Source organism: Rhinopithecus roxellana, chromosome 12 (assembly GCF_007565055.1).
Source record: "Rhinopithecus roxellana isolate Shanxi Qingling chromosome 12, ASM756505v1, whole genome shotgun sequence".
NCBI classification, from domain to species: Eukaryota; Metazoa; Chordata; class Mammalia; order Primates; family Cercopithecidae; genus Rhinopithecus; species Rhinopithecus roxellana.
Genome location: NC_044560.1, coordinates 121,784,733 through 121,811,235, shown reverse-complemented (window position 1 = coordinate 121,811,235; position 26,503 = coordinate 121,784,733). Strand labels below are relative to the sequence as shown.

Here is a 26,503-nt window from a genome sequence, read left to right as displayed (position 1 = left end):
GTCTGTCATGTCAGATATTGCAAATGTTTTCATAGTCTGTCCTTTGCCTTTTAATTTCATGTATGTTCTTTTCTAATGTAAAAAGTTCAAATTTTTTTGAATAATTTTTTTTTTTTGAGATGGAGTTTCGCTGTTGTTGCCCAGGCTGGAGTGCAATGGCATGATCTCCGCTCATCACAACCTCTGCCTGCTGGGTTCAAGCGATTTTCCTGCCTCAGCCTCCTGAGTAGCTAGGATTACAGGCGTGTGCCACCATGCCTGGCTAATTTTGTATTTTTAGTAGAGATGGGGTTTCTCCACATTGGTCAGGCTGGTCTCGAACTCCCGACCTCAGGTGATCAGCTCGCCTCGGCCTCCCAAAGTGCTGGGATTAGGGGCATGAGCCACTGCACCCAGCCAAATTTTTTATTTATTTATTTTTGTTATGATTTTATTTTAGACAGGGTCACTCTGTCCCCCAGGCTGGACTGTAGTGGCGTAAGCTTGGCTCACTGCAACCTCCACCTCCAGGCCAGGCGATCCTCCCACCTCAGCCTCCCAGGTAGCTGGGACTACAGGCATGCACCACCACACCCAGCCAACTTTTTTTTTTCTTTCTTTCTTTCTTTTTTTTTGTAGAGCTAGGGTCTCGGCATGTTGCCTAGGCTGGTCTTGAACTCCTGGGCTCAAGCAATCGGCCCGCCTCAGCCTCCCAAAGTGCTAGGATTACAGGCATGAGCCACCACGCCTGGCCAATAATTTTTTATTTTTAATTTTTGTAGGTACATAGTAGGTTTATATATTTATGGGGTACGTGAGATGTTTTGATACAGGCATGCAATGTGTTATAGTCACATCAGGGTAAATGGGGGTATCCATCCCCTCAAGCATTTATCCTTTGTGTTGCAAACAATCCGTTTATACCGTTTTAGTTGGTTTGGTTTGGTTTGGTTTGGTTTGGTTTGGTTTTTTGAGAGAGTCTTGCTCTGCAGGCTGGAGTGCAGTGGTGCGATCTCAGCTCACTACAACCTCCACCTCCCGGGTTCAAGCGATTATCCCACCTCAGCCTCCCAAGTAGCTGGGCCTACAGGTGCCAGCCACCATGCCTGGCTAATTTTTGTATTTTTAGTAGAGATGGGGTTTCACCATGTTGGCCAGGCTAGTCTTGAACTCCTGATCTCAGGTGATCCGCCCACCTCAGCCTCCCAAAGTGCTGGGATTACAGATGTGAACCACCATGTCTGACCTCTTTTAGCTGTTTTAAAGTGTGCAATGAAATTATTATTGACTATAATCACCCTGTTGTGCTGTCAAACACAAGGCATTACTCATTCAGACTCTTTTTTGTACTCGTTAACCATCTTTATCTCCCCCTAATCTCCCCATTCCCCTTCCCAGCCTCTGGTAACCATCTTTCTACTCTCCATCTCTATGGATTCAATTGTTTTGATTTTTAGACCTCAACATGTTTATGAGCTCAAAATTTTTTCTTTATGGAAAAACTTATATTGGATATATACCATGGGGAGGCAATATACTGTTGTATACTAGTTAAGAGCACATTCTTTGGAGTCAGCTTGACTATATCCATATTCTGGCTATGCCACATACTAGCTGTTGACCATGGGCAAGTTGCTTAACCTTCCCGTGCCTCAGATTCCACCTTTAAATTTATTTATTTATTTTTTGAGACGGAGTTTTGCTCTTGTTGCCCAGGCTGGAGTGCAATGGCATGAGCTCCGCTCACCGCAACCTCCACATCCCAGGTTCTGGGCCAAAATCAACTTTTTTTAGATTCCACATATAAGTGAGATCATACAGTGTTTTTCTTTTTGTGCCTGGCTTATTTCACTTAGCATAATGTTCTCCAGTTCCACCCATGCTGTTATGAATGACAGAAGATATTTCTTTTTAAAGGCTGTATAATATTCCTCTGTATGTGTGCGTGTGTGTGTGCATGTGTGTGTGTGTGTGCGTGTGTGTGTACTGTTTATCCACTGACACACACTAAGGTTACTTCCTTATTTTGGCTATTGTGAATAATGCTGAAATGAACATGGGAGTGCAGATATCTCTTCAACATTCTGATTTCAATTTCTTTGGATATATACCCAGATGTGGTATTGCTGGATCATAAGGTAATTCTTTTTTAGTGTTATGGTTTTTGGATTTTGCTTGTTTATTTGTTTGCTTGTTGAGGAGAGGTCTCATTCTATTGCCCAGGCTGGAGTGCAGTGACACCATCTTGGCTCACTGCAACCTCAATCTCCTGGGCTTAAGCCATCCTCTGACCTCGGCCTCCCAAAGTGCTGGGATTTCAGGTGTGAGCCACTGTGCTAGGCTCCAATTTAAAAACAAGGGAAAAATCAGCCAGTTGAAAAGTCATTTTCCATAAAGGGGAAAAAAATCACCAAATTGATCAAATCACTTATTTTTTAAAAGTTACTCACCATTTTAGAACATGAATGCCCAGATTCTGACCTTTAAAACCACCAATGAAGAATATTCTGTGTGCTTGAAAAGAAATACTAAAGTTCTAATTAATGAAGACTGTTTCCAAGTTCCTTTTGTTAAATACTGTAGCATCATTTTATCTCTAATTTATCATGGATCTATTGGGCAATTACTGGGTTTATGTACAAAAATACAGCGCAAGGCTGGGTGCAGTGGGTCACGCCTGTAATCCTAGTTCTTTAGGAGGCTGAGATGGGGGGATATCTTGAGCCCAGGAGTTCAAGACCAGCCTTGGCAACATAGTTAGAACTTGTCTCTACTAAAAACAAAAATTTTAATTAATGAGGCATAGTGGCAGGCACCTGTAGTCACAGCTACTCTGGTGGCTGAGGTGGGAAGATCACTTAAGCCCGGCAGGTCAAGGCTGCAGTGAGCTGTGACCGTGCCACTGCGCTTCAGCCTGGGTGACAGAGCAAGACCCTGTCTCAATCAATCAACAAAATGCAAATATTTTAGGACCTGCAATTGTTTGCCGAAGTGGAATTTCTTTTTTCATTTTTATCTTTCATTCACTACTCTAAAAACAATAATTCCCCGCCCCACTGACAAGTCTCTGGCCAAATGGAGTAGATGAATATTGTGAGGTGGCCAGCAAATTCCCAGCGAGATCTCTAGCAGACCGTGGGAAGAGTGTTTGTGAGCCAAGGCCCAAATTTTGAAAGGCTTCTTTTGTCTTCCACAGTTCAGAGAGCTTGCCCTTGTTAACTTATTCCCCCACCACATATGAACACACAAACACACACTCACATATATACACACAAATATCCCTTAGGGAAGAAATGAGAATAATTGAGGTCAAGACGAAACAAACATTTCAGGGAATACCCTGTATTTAATAAGCATTTATTAAGTATCACCTATGTACTTAATAAATAATAATAATAAATAAGCATGGGGTTAGGCATGGATAATAATATGAATTGACAGTGAGGAGGAAAGTTCAGAAGAAGAGATGCTGTCAGCAACCTGGCTCTCAGCCCAGTTTTCCCACCACCAAATGGGAAGTCAAGGGAAAATCGTAAGATTTCAATTCATCCAGTATTATTCACTGAGCATGTCCCAGGTTCTATGCTAGGTCCCGGGGAGACAGGAACAAATAAGATATAGCACTTATCTTCAAGGCGCTCCTAGTGTGATAAAGACATGGAAAAGAGGATGACAGTCCTTTATGGTGAGTGCCATAATGTAAGTCCTAGAAGCAGTAAGAGCCAGGAGAAATCCATAAGGCAGTAGTTTTTCAAATGTGCTCCATGGGTTCCTGAGAATCCCTAAGACCCTTTCAGGGGATCTGTCAGGTCAGAACTATTTTCATAATAATATTAAAATATATTTATGTTTTTCATTGTATTGATATTTGCATTGATGGTGCCAAAGCAATGGTGGGTAAAACTTCTGGTGCTTTACTGAGCATGAATCGAAGCATTGGCACCAAACTGTACAACAGTCATTTTATTTTTTAGACCTATACACTTGCAATAAAAGTAAGAATAGGCCGGGCGCGGTGGCTCAAGCCTGTAATCCCAGCACTTTGGGAGGCCGAGACGGGCGGATCACGAGGTCAGGAGATCAAGACCGTCCTGGCTAACACGGTGAAACCCCATCTCTACTAAAAAATACAAAAAATTAGCTGGGCGCGGTGGTGGGCGCCTGTAGTCCCAGCTACCCGGGAGGCTGAGGCAGGAGAATGGCGTGAACCCGGGAGGCGGAGCTTGCAGTGAGCTGAGATCCGGCCACTGCACTCCAGCCCGGGCGACAGAGCGAGACTCCGCCTCAAAAAAAAAAAGAATAAACATGAAGGCCGGGCGCGGTGGCTCACCCCTGTAATCCCAGCACTTTGGGAGGCTGAGGTAGGAGGATCCCTTGAGCCCAGGAGGCAGAGGTGCCAAGATCATGCCACTCTACTCTAGCCTGGTCAACAGAGCAAGACCCTGTCTTAAAGAAAAAAAAAAAAAAATTGGCCAGGCACAGTGGCTCATGCCTGTAATCCTAGCACTTTGGGAGGCCGAGACGAATAGATCACTTGAGGTCAGGAGTTTGACACCAGCCTGGCCAACGTGGTGAAGCCCCATCTCCACTAAAAATAAAAAAATTAGCCGGGTGGTGCATGCCGGTAATCTTAGCTACTAGGGAGGCTGAGGCAGGAGAATTGCCTGAACCTGGGAGGTGGAGGGTGCAGTGAGCCAAGATCATGCCACTGTACTCCAGCCTGGGCAACACAGTGAGACTCTGTCTCAAAAACAAAAAGAGGCCAGGCGCGGTGGTTCACACCTGTAATCCCAGCACTTTGGGAGGCTGAAGCCAGGAGGTCAGGAGATCGAGACCATCCTGGCTAACACAGTGAAACCCCATCTCTACTAAAAATACAAAAACAAAATTAGCTGGGCATGGTGGCGGGTGCCTGTAGTCCCAACTACTTGGGAGGCTGAGGCAGGAGAATGGCGTGAACCTGGGAAGCAGAGCTTGCAGTGAGCCAAGATCGCGCCACTGCCCTCCATCCAGCCTGGGCGAAAGAGTGAGACTCTGTCTCAAAAAAAAAAGAAAGAAAAAAAAATTAAACAAAGTCAGTTACACTTAAGAAGGTCTTTGATTAAGCAGTAAACTATGTTAATTTTATTAAACCTTGGCCTGAGTACATGTCTTTTTTTTTTTTTTTTTTGGAGACGGAGTCTCGCTCTGTCTGTCGCCCGGGCTGGAGTGCAGTGGCCGGATCTCAGCTCACTGCAAGCTCCGCCTCCCGGATTCACGCCATTCTCCTGCCTCAGCCTCCCGAGTAGCTGGGACTACAGGCGCCTGCCACCTCGCCCGGCTAGTTTTTTGTATTTTTAGTAGAGATGGAGTTTCACCATGTTAGCCAGGATGGTCTCAATCTCCTGACCTTGTGATCCGCCCGTCTCGGCCTCCCAAAGTGCTGGGATTACAGGCTTGAGCCACCGCGCCCAGCCTTTTTTTTTTTTTTTTTTTTTTTTTTTTTTTTTTTTTTTTTGAGATTAAGTCTCACTCTGTTGCCCAAGTTGGAGTGCAGTGGTGTGATCTCAGCTCACTGAGACCTCCACCTCCCGGGTTCAAGTGATTCTCCTGCCTCAGCCTCCCAAATAACTGGGAATACAGGCACATGCCACCATGCCCAGATAATTTTTGTATTTTTAGTAGAGACAGGGTTCCACTCTATTGGCCAGGCTGGTCTTGAACTCCTGACCTCATGATCCACCCGCCTCGGCCTCCCAATGTGCTGGGATTACAGGCGTGAGCTACCATGCCCAGCCCATGTCTCTCTCTCTCTTTTTTTTTTTTTTTGCTACCAAATATCCTAGTTTACTGAGTACGTGTCTTTTTAATACTCTATATGATGAGGTGGGAAGAACACATTTAGCCCTTCTGTGCATACAAAAGAAGTACGATTGTTGTCTCCAAGAGAAACAGTTTTGTGATAGTTTGAGCTGCAAGTTGAACTACTGCTTTTTCATGGAGCACTATATTTAATTGAAAGAACAAGTGGAGGTAGCTGCACAGTCATAGTGGAGGTGACCAAAGCCACATAATGTCCGTAGTTCATTCATCCATCCATGCCAAATGGATCGTGGAGAAGGTGATTGGGACAAAAGTGCAAAAGACTGCTAAAGTGAGAGTGCCCAGGCTTGTTCTGGATGCCTATTTATTAAAGTATTATAATAAGCGGAAAACCCACTTTGCTCATGATGCCCTTCAGCAGTGCGCAGTTGGGGATATTGTGCTTCTCGGAGCTTTACCTGTTCCACAAAGCATGTGAAACATGAACTGGCTGAGATTGTTTTCAAAGTTGGAAAAATCATAGATCCAGTGACAGGAAAGCCCTGTGCAGGAATTACCTACCTGGAGAGTCCATTGAGTTCAGAAGCCACCCAGTTAAGCAAAAATCTGGAAGAACTTAATGTCTCTTCAGCACAGTGGAGGGAGAGTGGAAGAAGGAGCTAAAGGGAAAGATTGACATGTTTATGTTATGGAAAAAGAAATCTTTCTAAGTTTCATCACAAACTGTGTCCAGTGTATCTGTGGTGTTTATGAAATAGCTAAAAGCAAATGAAGGTTTTTCATTAAAAAGAAAAAGAAAGAAAGAACAACTGACCAACTATGCCTGCCAGTGTATAAACAAAGTGAGCCAGTTACTTCAAGGGAAACCACTAACAGTATTTGCTGCCAATGATAATATTTGAGCTTTGAAGAGAAAATTAGAATTGTTTGTTTGTTTTTTGTTGTTTTTTTTGTTTTGTTTTGTTTTGTTTATGAGATGGAGTCTTGCTCTGTCACCCAGGCTGGAGTGCAGTGGCATGATCTCGGCTCACCGCAAGCTCCGCCTCCCAGGTTCATGCCATTCTCCCGACTCAGCCTCCCGAGTAGCTGGGACTACAGGCGCCCGCCACCATGTCCAGCTAATTTTGTATTTTTAGTGGAGACGGGGTTTCACTGTGTTAGCCAGGATGGTCTCGATCTCCTGACCTCGTGATCCGCCTGCCTCGGCCTCCCAAAGTGCTGGGAGTACAGGCTTGAACCACCATGCCTGGCCAAAAATTAGAATTTTATAAAACTTGTATCTGTCATCATCAGTTTCCCAGCTTTCCAATATTTAAGAATTTTTCTGGCCGGGCGCGGTGGCTCAAGCCTGTAATCCCAGCACTTTGGGAGGCCGAGACGGGTGGATCGCGAGGTCAGGAGATAGAGACCATCCTGGCTAACACGGCGAAACCCCCGTCTCTACTAAAAAATACAAAAAACTAGCCGGGCGAGTTGGCGGGCGCTTGTAGTCCCAGCTACTCGGGAGGCTGAGGCAGGAGAATGACGTAAACCCGGGAGGCGGAGCTTGCAGTGAGCTGAGATCCCGCCACTGCACTCCAGCCTGGGCGACAGAGCGAGACTCCGTCTCAAAAAAAAAAGAATTTTTCTGATGAGATTGTTAGTAATATTAACAAATGTGATTTTAAAATATTGTATAATAAGTCAACGTTAGGAAGATCTGCGTAACTCTGTGAACCAATATTTTACATATTATTAGTATACCAAGTTGCAAGGTCATGCATGGGTAAAATGTACATTCAAAGTGCAAGTATTGTAACAAAGTACAAAATGTTCATTGATATAATTTCCGATTCTACATTGCAACAAACTTTTAACAAACTACCACTTGTTGAATTTTGGTATAGTATCAAAGAATATCTAAAATTATCTGAAAAGGTTATTAAAAGCTCTATCTCTTACCAACTATGTATCTATGTGAAGTCACATTTTTATGATATAATTAAACCAAAATAATATATCACAGTAATGGAAAAATCAAGCTGTTTTCTGTTAAGCCAGTCACTAAAGAGACTTCAAAAGGGTGAAAACAATGGCATTCATCTCACTAAACTTTTTGTTTTGAAAATGTAGTTGGCCTGGCACAATGGCTCATGCATGTAATCCCAGCACTTGGGAGGTCAAGACAGGCAGATCACCTGAGGTCAGGAGTTTGAGACTAGCCTGACCAACATGGAGAAACCCCGTCTCTACTACAAATACAAAATCAGCTGGGCGTGGTGGCGTATGCCTGTAAATTCCAGTTATTTGGAGGCTGAGACAGGAGAATCACTTGAACCCAGGGTGCAGAGGTCGCAGCGAACTGAGATCGTGCCGTTGCACTCCAGCCTGGGCAACAAGAGCAAAACTCCATCTCAAAAAAAAAAAAAGAATTTTTGATATGGTAAATATTGATAAATACAATCCATATAAACAAAAGCTTTCTGGGGTCCTCAGTAATTTTTAAGTATAAAGAGTCCAGAGATGAAAAAGTTTGAGAATTGTTGCCCTCAGGGAATAATTTAAAGTGAGTTTAAATTGAAGAAATCTCTCAATGACTTTCCACAGTAGAAGAGAAAGCCCTCTAGCTCCTTGAAAAACATTTGCTAGTTTAAACATAAGGGTTTGAAATGGATGGCAGATACGGGGCTGACTGCTGTTCTTACTTACAATTTCTTATTTATAATTAGTTCTTACCTCAAAACCATGCTGTAATTTCCAAAGCTTGGTTGAGGTAACACCAAAGAGGGAATATCTCTATGTTTCCATAGAGGGGTAGTCAGACTTCAGGCCTCCTGTGGCCAGATCAATCAGTTCATGGCAAGGCAAAGATAGGTGGTTTTAGGATATGAGTCCCTTTTTTTTTTTTTTTCTCAGGGTCTAAGCAGACCTCCTTCTGGAAAAAATGACAAGTCCTAATCACTGACTGCTGTATCTGCAACACCAAGCATCTAAGACACTGCTTGGCATATATTAGGCACTCAACAGATATTGTTGAAGCCAGTCCTCCATGGCACATACCTGTAGTCCTAGCTACTTGGGAAGCTGAGGCAAGAGGATCGTTGAACCCAGGAGTTTGAGTCCAGCCTGGGCAGCATAAGCTGACCTCATTTCTAAAAATAAATGAATAAATATTGTTGAATGAAGTCAAGCTCCTTTATTTTTATTACAGAAATCATACTCTACCTTTTAGCTGGCAGGGAAGTAAAGCAACTCAAGATTTAAGAGATGAATCAGGCATGGCACAGTGGCTCACGCCTGTAATCCCACCACTTTGGGAGGCTGAGGCGGGCAGATCACTAGGTCAGGAGTTCAAGACAATCCTGGCCAATCTGACGAAACCCCACCCCTACTAAAAATACAAAAATTAGCCAGGTATGGTGCCGCACGCCTGTAGTCCCAGCTACTCGGGAGGCTGAGGCAGGAGAATCGCTTGAACCCAAGAGGCGGAGGTTGCAGTGAGCCGAGATCATGTCTCTGGACTTCAGCCTGGTGACAGAGTAAGCCTTTGTCTCAAAAAAAAATTTATGAAATTGCAAGAACGCATGGGAAAAAGAGAATGGTCATTGGTCCTGTTATCTAGTGCAACTTGATAAACCACTCCAAAACGTAGAGCTTAGAACAGCAATTATTTTATTTATTCGTCATTTTTAAATATCTATTTTATTTACTTAGAGATCCCATCTCTTTGTTACCCAGGTTGAAGTGCAGTGATACCATCTTGGCTCACTGCTACCTCTGCCTCTTGGGATCCAGAGATCCTCCTGCCTTCCAAGTAGCTGGGACCCCACAGTGGGCCACCACACCTGGCTAATTTTTGTATTTTTAGTAGAGAGGGTGTTTCACTGTGTTGCCCAGGCTGGTCTCCAACTCCTGGGCCCAAGGGATCCATCCGCCTCGCTTCCCAAAGTGCTGGGATTATAAGCCTGAGCCACCGCACCTGGCCTATTACTGTTTTGTTAAAAACAGGGTCTTGGCTTTGCAGAAGCAGCAGCCACCGGGAGCTCTGTACTATCAGCCATGGTTAACCCCACCATGTTCTACATCGCCCACGGCAAGCCCTTGGGCCGCGTCTCCTTCGAGCTATTTGCAGACAAGGTTCCAAAGACAGCAGAAAACTTTCGTGCTCTGAGCAATGTAGAGAAAAGATGTGGTTATAAATGTTCCTGCTTTCACAGAATTATTCCAGGGTTTATGTGTCAGGGTGGTGACCTCACACGCCATAATGGTACTGGTGGCAAGTCTACCTATGGGGAGAGAAATTTGATGACTAGAGCTTTGTCCTAAAGCATACAGCTTCTGGCATCTTGTCCATGGCAAATGCTGGACCCAGCACAAACAGCTCCCAGTTTTTCATCTGCACTGCTGAGACTGAGTGGTTGGATGGCAAGCATGTGGTCTTTGGCAAGGTGAAAGAAGGCATGAATATTGTGGAGGCCATGGGGCACTTTGGGTCCGTGAATGGCAAGACCAGCAAGAAGATCACCATTGCTGACTGTGGACAACTGTAAGAAGTTTGGCTTGTGTTTTATCTTAACCACTAGACCATTCCTTTTGTAGCTCAGAAGAGCACTCCCTTCACCTCATTTGCTGGCAGTTTTTTTTTGAGACGGAGTTTCGCCCTGTCGCCCTTTCCCAGGCTGGAGTGCAGTGGCACGATCTCGGTTCACTGCAACCTCCACCTCCCGGGTTCAAGCAATTCTCTTTCCTCGGCCTCCCTAGTAGCTGGGACTACAGGCGCACGCTGCCACGCCTGGCTAATTTTTTTTTTTTTTTTTTTTTTTTTTTTTTTTTTGGTGGAGATGGGGTTTCATCATGTTGCCCAGGCTGATGTTGAACTCCTGAGCTCAGGCAATCCGCCCACCTCGGCCTCCCAAAGTGCTAGGATTACAGACGTGAGCCACCACACCCGGCCTGCTCGCAGTATCTTATCTTTGTGCTCTCGCTGCAGTTCCCTTTGGGTTCCACTTTTGCCTTGTTCCTTTCCATGCCTAACTGGATTGCAGAGTTCAGTTTATGATTATGAAATAAAAACTAAATTAAAACAAACAACAACAACAAAAAACAGCGTCTGTCTCTGTCATCTAGGCAGGAGGAGTGCAGTGGCCCGATCATAGTTCCTTGCAGCCTCGAACTCCTGGGCTCAAGCGATTCTCCCACCTCAGCCTCCCGAGCAGCAGAGACTACAGGCACACACCACCCAGCTAATTTTTATTTTTGTAGAGACTGGAGTCTCTCTCGCACAGGCTAGTCTTGAACTCCCGGTTTCAAGCAGTCCTCCCACCTCGGCTTCCCAAATTGCGGAGATTACAGGCATGAGCCACCATGCCCAGCCACCCCCATTTTGATGACTAAAGTTAATGTGAGTGGCCTTGTTATACGTCTCACAAATAGGAAGCCCTGGCAACCCCTGCAGGAGCATTCGGTGATTTTTTTTCACTAGCTAGCCAAAATTGCGGCTCCCAATGAGCTTTCTTTCACTGAATGTACTCGGAGCCAAGTCATAGACTTACTCCCTGAGGAAAAAGGCTGAGTTGCTCCGTCTGGGTTCCTGGCACCCTGCACTGGGAAGAACACTCAAAAGGGGTTGGTAATGTGTTAATGGACGGAGGGACACAAGTGTCGAATGCTCCTCGGTGGCTCCGCCCCCTCCGGCCCCGCCCCCTCCTCTCCGCGACATTTGCTTCCCCTCCGTCATCCATCGCTCGGCGCTCGTCCCTTCTCCGTGGGTCTGCTCAGAGCGTTCCATCGAGTTTCTCGGCCATCGCGCGCCTGCGCCATTGGGCTGTCAGTCAGAGGCGGCGTGGAGAGCGCTGGGAGCGGTTGTGGCGTGCGGGGAGCTGAGGTATAGCTGTGACTTCTGCCTTGCCAGGCCGCGCACGAGCTGGCTGACCCAGGTGAGCAGCGCGGTGGGGCCACTCATCTGAGGGAGGCGGGCATGTCGAACTGGGCCGAGGTGGACCCCAAGGGGTAGGAGGGGGTGCTGAGCCCCGAAGTTGCCAGCTCGACTCCCTGCTGGACCCAACCGTGTAGCTGTGTCCGAAGTAGAAGGGAGGTTGGGGGAGAATCCGAGCCAACTACCTTATGCAACAGATGGAGAAACTAAGTTTCTAATCTCAGCTACTCGAGAGTCTGAGGCAGGAGAATCGTTTGTTGCAGTGAGCCGAATTCGCGCCATTGCACTCCAACCTGGGCAACATAGCGAGACTCTTCGTTTCAAAAAAAAAAAAAAAAAGAAAGAAAGAAAGAAAAAAGAAAAGAAAGAAAGGAAGTTTCGGGGAGGGGAGGTTCTGCTTAAAGTCACAGCTAGCGAGCGAGCACCAGACAGGTACCAGACGCCTTTAGCACTGTGCCTGCACTCTTTCACCCCAGCCCTTCATTCATTTATTCAGCCTTCCTTTAGTTGTTTGGATGCCGGGCAGTGAAATACAAGGAGGAATGCAGTAAGGTCTCTGCCTTCAGGCAGCACATGTGGAATGACAGACCAATTCTGATACAGTTTTCTTACCTATTTACAACTGGAAAAGGCATGAGTGCTATGATGCAGGCAAGTCTGAGATGCGGCGAGCACCCTCTCTAAAGCTTGGGAGGCAGCGAGACTCGTTGCCATGATTCCCGTCACCCATAGTCGTGGCAGTGACATGAGCATTTGACAGTCTGCCTGGTAACATGATTAGTTATGTTCTTGGTAACTATTCATGCTTCCTAGGTTGCCTTTCTTCACCCAGGGCCTCCTTGAGAGCTGGAACCTCAGCTCCTAGTGACCTGGATTCTAATGCCCTTGTGCACATGTTTGAGTTTGACTCGAACACAGTTGTGAAGTTCACAGGTCCTCATTCCACTCTGATTTCTGGCATGTGAGTGGGAATACAGTGATGATGCACACACAGTCCAGGAAAGTCACTCTTAGACTCTTATATAGACATTTAAGAGACATTAATGTTATACTTAAGTAGACATTTAAACACATGTGCAATGAAACCCTGTAAAGGCTAAGATAATCTGCACATGGCAGAGTGGAAGCACTTCGGGGAAAGGAGTCACTTCTGGAGGGGTGGAAATGGTTAGGAATGGCTTTGTAGGCAAGAGGATTCTTGAGCTGTCTTCAGAGTTTAATAGGTGATTACTAGATGCAAGAGAAGGCAGACTAGGAAGCAACAGTAGCAGTGCAGAGACCAGAATTATGAAGCAGCATGTTCAGTTAGTAGGAAGGCTTTCCCTGATCTAGTCTCTGTCTAATAAAGCAAATACAAATATAGTGCTTCTCATGGGATGGACATTATTTTGTCTACTTTACGCAGAATAACATTTAATCTTAACAACAACTCTGTGAAGTGAAACTGTAATTATCCCCATCATAAAATTAAAAAACAGGCATAGAAAAGTTTAGTTTGCCCTATTTCACACAGCTAATAATAAATAGTAGATCTAGAATTCAAACCTAGGCATTCTGACTCTATGTTCTGTGGACCTAACCACCAGGCTTCCTTCTGGAAGCTGAGGACACTGAGAGTTTTAAATGTCAGGCCCCTGATCATACCACCTATGAGTGACAGAATCATGACTCAAACTCATCTTTTGACTCTTTTTTTTTTTTTTTTTTTTTTTTTTTTTTTTTTTTTTGAGACAGGGTCTCGTTCTGTTGCCCAGACTGGAGTGCAGTGTTGTGCAGCCTTAACCTCCCAGGCTTAGGTGATTCTCCCACCTCAGTCTCCCGAGTATGTGGGACTACATGCATGCACCACCACACCTGGCTAATTTTTTATAGAGATGGGGTCTCACCATGTTGCCCAGGCTGTTCTAGAATTCCTGGGCTCAAGCAATCCTCCCATCTTGGCCTCCCAAAGTGCTGGGTGCATGAGCCACTGTGCCCGGCCATCTTTTGGCTCTTTTTTATTTTTATTTGTTTTGAGACAGAGTCTCGCTCTGTCGCCCAGACTGGAGTGCAACTGGTGTGATCTCAGCTCACTGCAACCTCTGCCTCCCAGGTTCAAGTGATTCTCCTGCCTCAGCCACCTGAGAAGCTGGGATTACAGGCACCTGACACCATGTTTGGCTACTTTTAAAATTATTTTTAGTCGAGACAGGGTTTCACCAAGTTGGCCAGGCTGCTCTTGAACTCCTGACCTCAGGTGATCCACCCGCCTGGGCCTCCCAAAGTGCTGAGATTACAGGTGTGAGCCACCACGCCCAGCCCATCTTTTGCCTCTTAAGCGTCCAGTGCTTTTTCATAATAACATTAGACGTGGTGGATGTTATATAATGCCAAAATGAAATTAAATTCCAGTCTGAGGCAATGCTTGCTAGAATCTAAATGACCATATCTTTACATTGTGAATGTTATGCAAGAGCCTTCACTTTGTGCCTTGAGTATAGTAGGTGTTAAGCGCTGCACTTTAGATGTTGACGTACCTGGGCCCAGGAGTAATAATAATTATAGTAAAGTTGCAACAAGTTATTTGGCAATTTGATGTTGAATACATTGTTTCTTCTGAATGTTACATTTTAACACATTTAAAATTACATCATTGTTGTAAGTCAGAGAAAGTAGTTTCAGTTTAAATCAATAAAGATCGGTCAGGCGCAGTGGCTCATGCCTCTAATCTCAGCGCTTTGGGAGGCCCAGGCAGGAGGCTTGAGGCCAGGAGTTTGAGACCAGCCTGGGCAGCATAGTGAAACCCCGTCTCTATAAAAAATTAACTAAAAGAATTACCCAGGCAGCCAGGTGCAGTGGCTCACGCCTGTAATCCCAGCACTTTCGGAGGCTGAGGTGGGTTGATCACCTGAGGTTGGGAGTTCGAGACCACCCTGACCAACATGGAGAAACCCCCGTCTCTACTAAAAATACAAAATTAGCTGGGCATGGTGGCACATGCCTATAATCCCAGCTACTTGGGAGGCTGAGGCAGGAGAATCGCTCGAACCCAGAAGGCAGAGGTTGCGGTGAGCTGAGATTGTACCACTGCACTCCAGCCTAGGCAACAAGAGAGAAACTCCATCTCAAAAACAAACAAACAAAAAAACCAGGCATGGTGGCACCCGCCTATAGTCCCAGCTACTCCAAAGACTGGGGCAGGAGGATTGCTTTAGTGCAGGAGGTTGAGGCTGTAGTGAGCCATGATCGTGCCACTGCACTTCCAGACTGGGCAATGGAGCAAGACTCTGTCTCTAAATAAATAATAAGTAAATAGGCTGGGCGTGGTGACTCACGCCTGTAATCCCAGCACTTTGGGAGGCCAACTCGGGTGGATCACCTGAGTTCAGGAGTTTGGGACCAGCCTGGCCAACATGGTGAAACCCCATCTCTACTAAAAATACAAAATTAGCTGAGCATGGTGGCCCATGCCTGTGATCCCAGCTACTTGGGAGGCTAAGGCAGGTGAATCGCTTGAACTTAGGAGGTGGAGGTTGCAGTGAGCCGAGATCACGCCATTTCACTCCTGCCTGGCAACAAGAGTGAAACTCCGTCTCCAAAAATAAATAAATAAATAAATAAATATTTATGACCTTTTACTGTGCTTCTGTTCTGTGGTAGTTTCTGTAAAGAGATTCTTTTCAAAGTCAAATAGGTTTTTTTATTACCTTGAGTTTGAAAAAAGGAATTAACCATTTGGTTTGTTTTTATAATTGTGTTCTGTAAATCTAGGTTCAGATACAAGCCTACATTTGTGTTTATAGTGATATCTTTAAAAATTGGAGGAATAAGAAGATGAGCCAATGGCTGAATTATTGGAGGAGTCTTAAGTCATTTCATACTTTTCAGAATCCTAACATGCTTGTGTTTCTGCTGTTAATTCTAGTCAGACATCTTTTAATGTTTTCTTTTTTTCTTTTCTTTTCTTTTTTTTTTTTTTTTTCCAGACAGGATCTCACTGTCACACAGGTTGGAGTGCAGTGGTCCAATCTCGGCTCACTGCAACACGTGCCTCCAAGGCTCAAATGATCCTTCCACTTCAGCTTCCCAAGTAGCTGGAACCATGGAACCATAGGCACAAGCCACCATGCCCGACTAATTTTTTGTATTTTTGGTAGAGATGGCGTCTCGCCATGTTGCCCAGGCTGGTCTCGAACTCCTGAGCTCATGTGATCCATACACCTCAGCCTCCCAAAGTGCTGGGATTACAGATGTGAGTCACCTCACCCAGCCTAATATTTTCAAAGAATAAAAATTCACACATCAGAAGCCCACTTGGTAAACTCTTACTTCTTCAGTGTCAGCTCAAGCATCAGTTCCTCTAAAACCTTCCCTGTGTTTTCAGTGACAACTAGGTGTTCCTTTTATTGTATGCCCACTATATCTTGGATATTTTTCTGCTGTGGCACCAATGACATATATTGAGATTTACTGAATTTGTCTTCTCCACTTAATTGTGAATAACTCGAGGGCAAGGGCCCTTCATTCCTATCCTCCCACTTTTACCAAGGACAGAACTGAGAATACATATTGGTAGACATAATGTTTATCTGCAGCTAAGCTTTTCTTACTCTGATTGCTAGAGTTGGGAATTATGCATTTGACATAGTGGGTATCAGTAACCTAAATAAAAATAGCCTAGTATTGTGTGTACTTTGATTTTTGTTACATTGGTTTTTTTCTGTTAATTGTTTTTTCTGTACTTGCAGTTTGTAAAAATGGAATTTCAAGCAGTAGTGATGGCAGTAGGTGGAGGATCTCGGATGACAGACCTAACTTCCAGCATTCCCAAACCTCTGCTTCCAGTTGGGAACAAACCTTTAATTTGGTACCCATTGAACCTGCTTGAGCGTGTTGGATTTGAAGGTGAGCTATGACAAAGTGAGCTGTGAACTCATAAAACTTTTAGGGGATTTGATCCCCATGATTTGTCAGCATTATGAGAGTGAGAGAGGATGACTAGAACTCATTGGCTGAAGACTGGCTTTTTAAGATAAGGCATGTAGGAGTACTCTATTGCTGTGTGAAAAAGGTTGAGAGGATAGCAATAAGTGTTGTCGTTATGGAGCTGATGTCCACAGTGATCCAAGACGAACCCTGTAAGGATATCACAAAGAGCAGATGGAGACTCTTAAATGCCTCATAGTCAGTACTTAGAGTCTATTATGTACCAGGCAATATTTGTATTATCTGATACATAATATATATATGTTTTAAATTGTGTTTTGATGTAAGTACTAGGTTCTGTATTAAGCATGGAGGTGCAGAATTGAAAAGACAGCTCAGGCCCTGACTTCCAGAACCTTAAAGTCTAGTGATCCTCTCTACTTTTTGCTTGGGTAACTAGGTAGATAGTTATACCATTACTAGGTAGATAGTTATGCCATTAAGTAGGAAAAGGAATAGGAGACAAGGAACAGTTTTGTTTTGTTTTTTTTTCTGAGACAGGGTCTTGCTCTGTCACCCAGGCTGGAGTGCAATGGCACAATCTCGGCTCACTGCAACCTCTGCCAGGGTTCAACCTCTCCCAGGTTCAAGTGATTCTTCTGCCTCGGCCTCCTGAGTATCTGGGACTACAGGCGTGTGCCACCATGCCTGGCTAATTTTTTGTATTTTTAGTAGAGACGGGGTTACACCGTGTTAGTAGGATGGTCTCGATCTTGTGACCTTGTGATCCACCCACCTCGGCCTCCCAAAGTGCCAGGATTACAGGTGTGAACCACCATGCCTGGCCAGGAAAAGGTTTTAATGAATTTTATCTTCATTAAAATAATGAGTTCAGCTTTGGTCACATTGAGTTTGAGGTGTCCTATATTTAGATATAATAAATCAGGGTGCCAAAGCCTGAGGCCCAGTCTTGTGATCCAGTGTTCATTCCATTATTAGAGTTGCCTCCAATAGGAAGGGGTGGTAGCTTAATAGCTCTCTCTCTGTATTGAATGAAGATTTAAAATGTTGGAGTCTCACTCTGTCACCCAGGCTGGAGTGCAGTGATGTGATCTCAGCTCACTGCAGCCTCCACCTCCCAGGTTTAAGCAATTCTCCTGCCTCAGTCTCCCAAGTACCTGGGACTACAGGCGTGCACCACCACTTCCAGCTAATTTTTTTTTATTTTGAATAGAGACAGGGTTTCACCATGTTGTCCAGGCTGGTCTTGAACTTCTGACCTCAAGTGATCTGCCTGTCTTGAACTTCTGACCTCAAGTGATCTGCCCGTCTCGGCCTTCCAAAGTGTTGGAATTACAGGCGTGAGCCACCACGCATGGCCCCATTTGGTTTCTTTGATACAGGGTCTTGCTCTTTTGCCCAAGGCTGGAGTACAGTGGCATGATTTCAGCTCATTGCAACTTCTGCCTCCTGGGCTCAAGCGATCCTCCCATCTTAGCCTCTTGAGTAGCTGTGACTACATGCACGCCACCACGTCTGGATAATTTTTCTTTTTTTGTTTGGCAGAGACAGGGTTTCGCCGTGTTACCCAGGCTGGTCTTGAGTTCCTGGGCTGAAGTTATCCACCCGCCTTGGCTTCCCAAAGTGTTTTTTGTATTTCTTCCCATTTGTATATTTGATGAACGTTCTTCTGAATTTTTCATATCAAGGAGAAGTGGCATATAATATATTAAAGTGTGGGCACCATTCATGTAGACCTGATTTTTTGTTTGTTTGTTTTTTTGAGAGAGACTCAGTCTGTTGCCCAGGCTGGAGTGCAGTGGGGTGATCTTGGCCCACTGAAACCTCTGCCTCCAGACTCAAGCAATCCTTCCACCTAAACCTCCAATTTTTTGAAGTTTTTTGTAGAGACAAGATTTTGCCATGTTGCCCAGGCTGGTCTTGAACTCCTGGGCTCAAGTGATCCACCTGCCTTGGCCTCCCAAAGTGTGGGATTTACAAGCATGAGCCACTGCGCCCAGCCAGCATGTTTTTTAATCCAAGATTCCTCATTTATAAGATGAGACTGCTGTAAGAATTAATTAGGGGAGGCCAGACGCAGCGGTTCACGCCTGTAATTGCAACACTTTGGGAGGCCAAGGCTGGTGGATCCTTTGAGCCCAGGAGCTGGAGACCAGCCTGGGCAACAGAGTAAAACCTCATTTCTACAGAAAGTACAAAAATTAGCCAAGCATGGTGGCACATGCCTGTAGTCTCAGCTACTTGGGAGGCTAAGGTGGGAAGATTGCCTGACCTTGGGAGGTTGAGGCTGCAGTGAGCTGTGATAGTGCCACTGCACTCCAGCCTGAGTGGCTGAGTGAGACCCTGTCTGTAAAAAAAAAAAAAAAAGAATTAATTGGGGGAATGCAGGTAAAACACATTGAAAAGGCACAATAATATTAGCAGTTGTTATTATACCTAGAAATAGACCGAATCTAATTGAAATAGTGAAACCACTGTCTACATGAATAAGTTTTTGCTTTTCTTTCTTTTTTTCTTTTGTCCTGTAGAAGTCATTGTGATTACAACCAGGGATGTTCAAAAGGCTCTATGTGCAGAATTCAAGATGAAAATGAAGCCAGATATTGTGTGTATTCCTGATGATGCTGACATGGGAACTGCAGATTCTTTGCGCTACATATATCCAAAACTTAAGGTGAAAAGCGATTTTTTGACTCTTCTTGTTTATTGAAGATAAGTAATATCCAATGCATGCATTATAGTTTTGTTTTGTTTTGTTTTGAGACAGAGCCTTGCTCTGTCACCCAGGCTGGAGTGCAGTAATGTGATCTCAGTTCACTGCAATCTCCGCCTCCCAGGTTCAAGCAATTCTCCTGCCTCAGCCTCCCAAGTAGCTGGGATTACAGGCGCACACCATCATGCCTGGCTAATTTTGTAATTTTAATATAGATGAGATTTCGCCGTGTTGACCAGGCTAGTCTCGAACTCCTGACCTCAGGTGATCTGCCCGCCTCAGCCTCCCAAAGTGCTGGAATTACAGGCGTGAGCCATCATGCCTGGCCCCCAGTGCATTATAGTTTACAAAACTTTATTTCTAATATGTTTTTACATCACATACTTTATTAGCCATGTACTCTTTAGTTGTTCTTTGATTTGGTTACTAGGAAAGATTTAGACATTCATTTGTCATAGTCACTGGTTTCCTATGTTTTTGAGTAATGGTACATTTTTATTTTTTTAAAAAAAAGACGTGCTCTAGGCCAGGCGCCGTGGCTCATGCCTATAATCCCTTTGGGAGGCTGAGGCGGGTGGATCACTTGAGGTCAGGAGTTTTGAGACCAGCCTGGCCAACGTGGTGAGACCCTGTCTCTACTAAAAAGACAAAAATTAGCTGGGCGTGGTAGCGCACATCTGTAATCCTAGCTACTGGGGAGGCTGAGGAAGGAGATTCGCTTGAACCCGGGAGGTGGAGGTTGCAGTGAGCCGAGATCACGCCACTGCACTCCAGCCTGGGCAACAGAGCGAGACCCCATCTCAAAAAAAAAAAAAAGATACACTCTAAATGTGTTATATGAAGTTCATGAACAAGAAATGTTAATATATAAATCACAGGAGCAGTTGACTCTGCAGTTGAGAATTGACTGGAAAGAAGCACAAAGGAACGTTAAAAAATTCATAGACCTCCCATGTAATATTTGAACTTTAGTCACCTTTGGTTAAGAAACTAAGGAGCATGTAGATATGAGAACATAGTCTCCCCAGTGGTTGGTGGCCCAAAAGCTGAGAAAGATCCACTGTAGATTGTTCTAAAATTGTTTTTCTTTGGAAAAAATTCAATCGTGATGTTGCCCTATTACTTGAAATGGGAGACAAACTTTCTTCTGTTATTTCTGGTGATTAAAAGGATGTGTTATTTTCAACTGACTTTTGTACTATAAAACAAAAAATTAATGCAAATACATGACTTTTTCACCCCTTTTATTCGGGAATAATTTATACACAGTAAAATGCACAGGTACTAAATATACACCTAGATTACCATTATCTGAATCTAGAACAATTCCATCACCTCTGAAAGTTCCTTTGTGCTTCTTTCTAGTAAGTATTCGATCTTCAGAGTCAACTACTCTTCTGTTTCTATCACTACATATTAATTTTATTTGTTTATAAACTTCATATAAATGGAATCATACAGTTTTGTTCTGGCTTCTTTCGTTCAACATATTTTTCAGATTCTTTCATGTTATTGAAAGTATAACTAATCTGTTCCTTTTTAGGCTGAGTAGTGTTCCATTGAATGAATATACTACTATTTATTTATCTGTCCTATTGACAGTTATTTGGGTTGTTTCTAATTTTTGGCTATCTTGTATAAAGCTATTATGAGCATTTTTCTGCAGGTCATTTTGTGAAAATATTCTCGGCTGTAGGGTTTACTTTATTAGAAACTACCAGTTTTCTAAAGTGGTTGTACCATTTTATGAAACAGTTTATAAGAGTTGCGTTTGCTTCACGTCTTCATCAACCCTTGGTGTTGTCAGCCTTTTTCATTTTAACCATTCTAGTAGGTATGTATGTAGTAGTATCTCGTTGTGGTTTTAATTTACATTTCCCTGATGGTAATGATGCTGAAAACCTTTTCATATGTTTATTGGCGATTTATATATGTTCATGAAGTGTCTGCTCAAAGCCTTTGTCTATTTTTTAATTGAGTTGTTTGCCTTTCCATTATTGATTGTAGGAATACTTAATATAGTCCAGATTCAAGTGTTTTGTGAGATATGTGTTGTGAATATTTTCCGCCAGTCTGTGGCTTGTCTTTTTATTTAATGGTGTCTCTTGGAGAAAACTTTTTAATGTCGATGAAATCCAAATTACTGATTTTGTCTTTTATGGTTATTGCTTTTTGTGTCCACTCTAAGAAATTTCTGCTCATCTGACCTTTGTGTAGATGTTTGTTTATGGTTTTGTCTTTGTTTTGTATTCTTTTTGAGACAGAGTCTTGCTCTGTCACCCAGGCTGAATGCAGTGGTACAATCTCCACCTCCACTGCACCTCCTTACTGCACCACCTCACTGCAGCCTCCACCTCCCCAGGTTCAACTGATTCTCGTGCCTCAGCCTCCCAAGTAGCTAGGATTACAGGTGTGTGCCACCACACCTGGCTAATTTTTGTAGTTTATAGAGACAGGGTTTCGCCATGTTGGCCAGGCTGGTCTTGAACTCCCGGGTTCAAGCGATCCACCCACCTTGGCCTCCCAAAGTGCTAGGATTACATGCATGAGCCACCTCACCCAGCTCAGATTTGACATCTTAATATTGAATCTTTTGATCCTTGAACATGGTATATATAGTCATGTGCCACATAACAATTTCTGGTCAATGACTGGCCGCATATGTGGTCCCATAAGATTGTAATACCATATTTTTACTGTACCTTTTCTATGTTTAGATATGTTTAAGTACACAAATACTTACCATTGTGTTACAATTACCTATGGTATATAATAATATGTTATACAGGTTTGTAGCCTAGGAGCAATAGACTATACCATATAGCCTACGTATGTAGTAGGCTATACTATCTAGGTTTGTGTGAGTACATTCTATGATGTTTGCACGACGAAATCACCTAACAATGCATTTCTCAGAACATATCGCTGTCGTTAAGTAACACATAATTGTGTATCTATTTATTTGTTTCCCTTAGTTTCTCTCAACTGAATTTTGTAATTTTCAGTGATGATTTTTTTTTTCTTCTTGAGATAGTCACTCTGTCGTCCAGGCTGGAGTGCAGTGGTGTGATCAAAGCTCACTGCAGCCTCAGCCTCCTGGACTCAAGTGATCTCCACATCAGCCTCCTGAGTAGGTGGGACTACAGGCATATGCCACCATGCCCAGCTAATTTTTAAAATTTTTACTTTAGTAGAGATGTCTCACTATGTTGCTCAGGCTAGTTTCAAACTCCTGGGCTCAAGCTGTCCTCCCACTTCAGTCTCCTAAAGTGCTGGGATAATAGGCATGGGCCACCACACCCAGCCCAATGTAGAGATTTTGAACATGTCTTGATAAATTTATTCCTAGGTAAATATTTTTAATGATATTGTAATTGGTATTTTTTCTATTTTCAATTGTTTATTGCGTGTGTATAGAAACACAATTGATTTTTGTATTTTGGCATTATGCGCTGTGACTTTTTAAATTATAGATTCGATTAGGACCTTATCATCATATTGCCTGCAAATAAAAACAGTATTATATCTTCCTTCTTAATCTTTATTATTTTTTAAAATTAAATTACATTAATTTTATTTTTTGAGACAGTCTCACTCTGTCACCCAGGCTTGTGTGCAGTCGTGTGGTCATAGCTCACTGTAACCCCAAACTCCTGGGCTCGAGCAGTCCTCCCACCTCAGGCTCCCAAGTAACTAAGTAACTAGGACTACAGGCATGTGCCACCATGCCCGGCTACTTACATTTTTTTTTTTTTTAGACAGTCTCACTTTGTTGTCCAGGCTGGAGTGCAGTGGCTCGATCACGGCTCACTGTAACCTCTACCTCCCCAGGCTCAGGTGATTCTCCTACCTAAGCCTCCCAAGTAGCTGAGACTACAGGCATGCACCACCACACCTGGACTTTTTTTTTTTGTATAGAGACAGGATCTCACTATATTGCCCAGGCCTGGTCTAGAACTCCTGGACAGAAGTGATACCCCCAACCTTGCCCCCTCAAAATGTTGTGATTATAGGCGTGAGCCACCATGCCCAACTCTTTAAAAAAAAAAAAAAAGAAAAAAAAATTGTCTCATTGCTCTGGCCAGGACCTCCAGCACAGTGTATATAGGCATTTCCATTCACTTTTGGCCTTCCTTTCCTACTTTTCTGTATTTTCTCTCAAGTGGATTTTGGGTGCTTCTGATTAGGATGGGGGCTTCCAATAAAATAATGTTGGGTGTGCTGCTTTCTGGAGTACAGCTACTTATTTGTTTAGAGAATATATGGGGAATTCCATCAGGGTAATGGGAAGAAAATTCGGGTCAAGTGTACAGTTCAGTGGTATTAAGCACATTTATAATGTTGTGCAACCATTACCACCCTCCATCTCTATAACCTTTATCTTGTAAAACTGAAACTCTATTACCGTTAAATACTAACGTCCCCCTCCTCCTAGCCCATGGCAGCTACCATTCTACTTTCTGTTTCTATGATTTTGACTACCTCTAAGTATCTCGTGTAAGTGGAATCATACAGTATTTGTCTTTTTTTTTTTTTTTTTGAGACAGTCTCGCTCTGTCACCCTGGCTTGGGTGCAGTGGCATGATCTCAGCTCACTGCAGCCTCTGCCTCCTGGGTTCAAGCATGTCTTGTGCCTCAGCCTCATGAGTAGCTGGCACTACAGGTGCACACCACTACACCCGGCTAGTTTTTGTATTTTTAGTAGAAATGGGGTTTCACCATGTTGGCCAGGCTAGTCTTGAACTTCTGGCCTCAAGTGATCTGCCCGCCTCCACCTCCAGTATTTATCTTTTTGTGATTGGCTTACTTAGCATAACATCCTCAAGGTTCATCCACATCATAGCATTCTGCAGAATTTACTTCCTCTTTAAGGCTGAGGAATATTGTTTTATGGATATACCACATTTTGCTTAGCCATTCATCCATCCACGGACACTTGGGTTGCCTCCACATTTTAGCTGTTGTGAATAATGCAGCTGTGAATATGGATGTACAAAGATTTCTTTGAGACCCTCTTTCAGTTCTTTGGGTTTATACTGAAAAGTGTAGTTACTGGATTGTATGCTATTTCTATGTTTAATTTTTTTTTTTTTTTTTTTGAGGTGGAGTCTCGCTCTGTCGCCTGCAAGCTCCGCCTCCCGGGTTCACGCCATTCTCCTGCCTCAGCCTCCCGAGTAGCTGGGACTATAGGCGCCCGCCATCTCGCCCAGCTGTTTTTTTTGTATTTTTTAGTAGAGACGGGGTTTCACCGTGTTAGCCAGGATGGTCTCGATCTGCTGACCTCGTGATCCGCCCGACTCGGCCTCCCAAAGTGCTGGGATTACAGGCTTGAGCCACCGCGCCCGGCCTATGTTTAATTTTTTAACGAACTGCCATACTATTTTCTGCAGTGGCTATACCATTTTACATTCCCACCAACAGTGTACAAGGTCTCCAACCTCTTTCTTTCTTTACTTGTTTTGTTTGTGAAACAGGATTTCGTTCTGACACCCAGGCTGGAGTGCCATGGCGTGATCATGGCTCACTGCAGCACTGACCTCTTATGGTCAAGCGATGCTCCTATCTCAGCCTCCTGAGTAGCTGGAACCATGAGCGTACATTGCCACACCCAGCTAACTTTTTAGTTTTTGTTGAGACGAGGGAGTCTCGCTATATTGCTCCCAAAATACAAAAATTAACCTGTAGTCCCAGGTACTCAGGAGGCTGAGGTTTGAGGATTGCTTGTGCCCGAGAGGTGAAGGTTGCAGTGAGCTGAGATCGTACCACTACACTCTAGCCTGGGCAACAGAGGGAGATTCTGTCTCAAAATATATATATATATAAATAAATAATGTGTGTGTGTGTGTGTGTGTGTGTATATGTGTGTGTGTGTGTGTGTGTGTGTGTGTATATATATATATATATATATATTTTTTTTTTTTTTTTTTTTTAACGGAGTTTTGCTCTTGTTGCCCAGGCTGGAGTGCAATGGCGTGATCTCGGCTCACTGCAACCTCCGCCCCCCAGGTTCAAGTGATTCCCCTGCCTCAGCCTCCTGAGTAGCTGGGATTGCAGGCATGCACCACCATGCCCAGCTAATTTTGTATTTTTAGTAGAGACGGGGTTTCTCCATGTTGATCAGGCTGGTCTCAAACTCCCGATCTCAGGTGATCCACCCACCTTGGCCTCCCAAAGTGCTGGGATTACAGGCATGAGCCACCGTGCCTGGCTACATATATAGATATGTGTATGTGTGTGTATATGTGTGTGTGTGTGTGTGTGTATATATATAAAAAATTATATATATATAATTTTTTTTTTTTAAGAGACAGAGTCTCACTATGTTGCTCAGTCTGGTCTTGAACTCCTGGGCTCAAGTGATCTTCCACCTTGGCCTCTCAAAGTGCTGGGTTTACAAGGGTGAGCCACCATGCCTAGTCTATGGTTCCAGTTTCTCCACTTCCTTCCCGATACGTATTTTCTGCTTATTTTTGTTTGTTTGTTTGTTTGTTTGTTTGAGATGGAGTCTCGCTCTGTCGCCCAGGCTGGAGTGCAGTGGTCGGATCTCAGCTCACTGCAAGCTCCGCCTCCCGGGTTTACGCCATTCTCCTGCCTCAGCCTCCCCAGTAGCTGGGACTACAGGCGCCCACCACCACGCCCGGCTAGTTTTTTGTATTTTTTAGTAGAGACGGGGTTTCACTGTGTTAGCCAGGATGGTCTCGATCTCCTGACCTCGTGATCTGCCCGTCTCGGCCTCCCAAAGTGCTGGGATTACAGGCTTGAGCCACCACGCCCGGCCCTGTTTTTTGTTTTTGAGAAGGAGTCTTGCTCTGTTGCCCAGGCTGGAGTGCAACGACACAATCTTGGCTTACTCCAACCTCTCCTCCCAGGTTCAAGTGATTCTCCTGCCTCGGCCTCCTGAGTAGCTAGGATTACAGGTGCATACCACCACACCCAGCTAATTTTTGTATTTTTAGTATCAAGACGGGGTTTCACCGTGTTGGCCAGTCTGGTCTCGAACTCCTGACCTCGTGATCCGCCCACCTCAGCCTCCCAATGTGCTGGGATTACGGGCATGAGCCACCACGCCCAGCATATTTTTTTCTTAATAGTAGTCATCCCAATAAGCATGAGTTAGTATCTTACTGTAGTTTTGATTTGCAAAGAGCTTGGGATTTTTGATGGTCTTC

At 44.1% G+C, this 26,503-nt stretch overlaps 1 protein-coding gene and 1 pseudogene across 1 annotated transcript in view; both read left to right on the top strand.

Moving 5' to 3' along the window:
- Positions 1 to 6,016: 6,016 nt before the first annotated feature.
- LOC104678262 lies at positions 6,017 to 6,444 on the top strand (annotated as a pseudogene).
- A 3,375-nt stretch (positions 6,445 to 9,819) lies between these two features.
- LOC104678252 overlaps positions 9,820 to 26,503 on the top strand; it is a 70,407-nt gene continuing 53,723 nt past the window's right edge. Inside the window, exons 1-5 of the mRNA XM_030942363.1 lie at positions 9,820 to 9,936; positions 10,089 to 10,306; positions 11,411 to 11,696; positions 16,423 to 16,579; positions 19,150 to 19,295. Of these exons, the coding sequence (XP_030798223.1) occupies positions 9,820 to 9,936; positions 10,089 to 10,306; positions 11,411 to 11,696; positions 16,423 to 16,579; positions 19,150 to 19,295 (924 nt within the window). The remainder of the gene's footprint in view (positions 9,937 to 10,088; positions 10,307 to 11,410; positions 11,697 to 16,422; positions 16,580 to 19,149; positions 19,296 to 26,503) is intronic.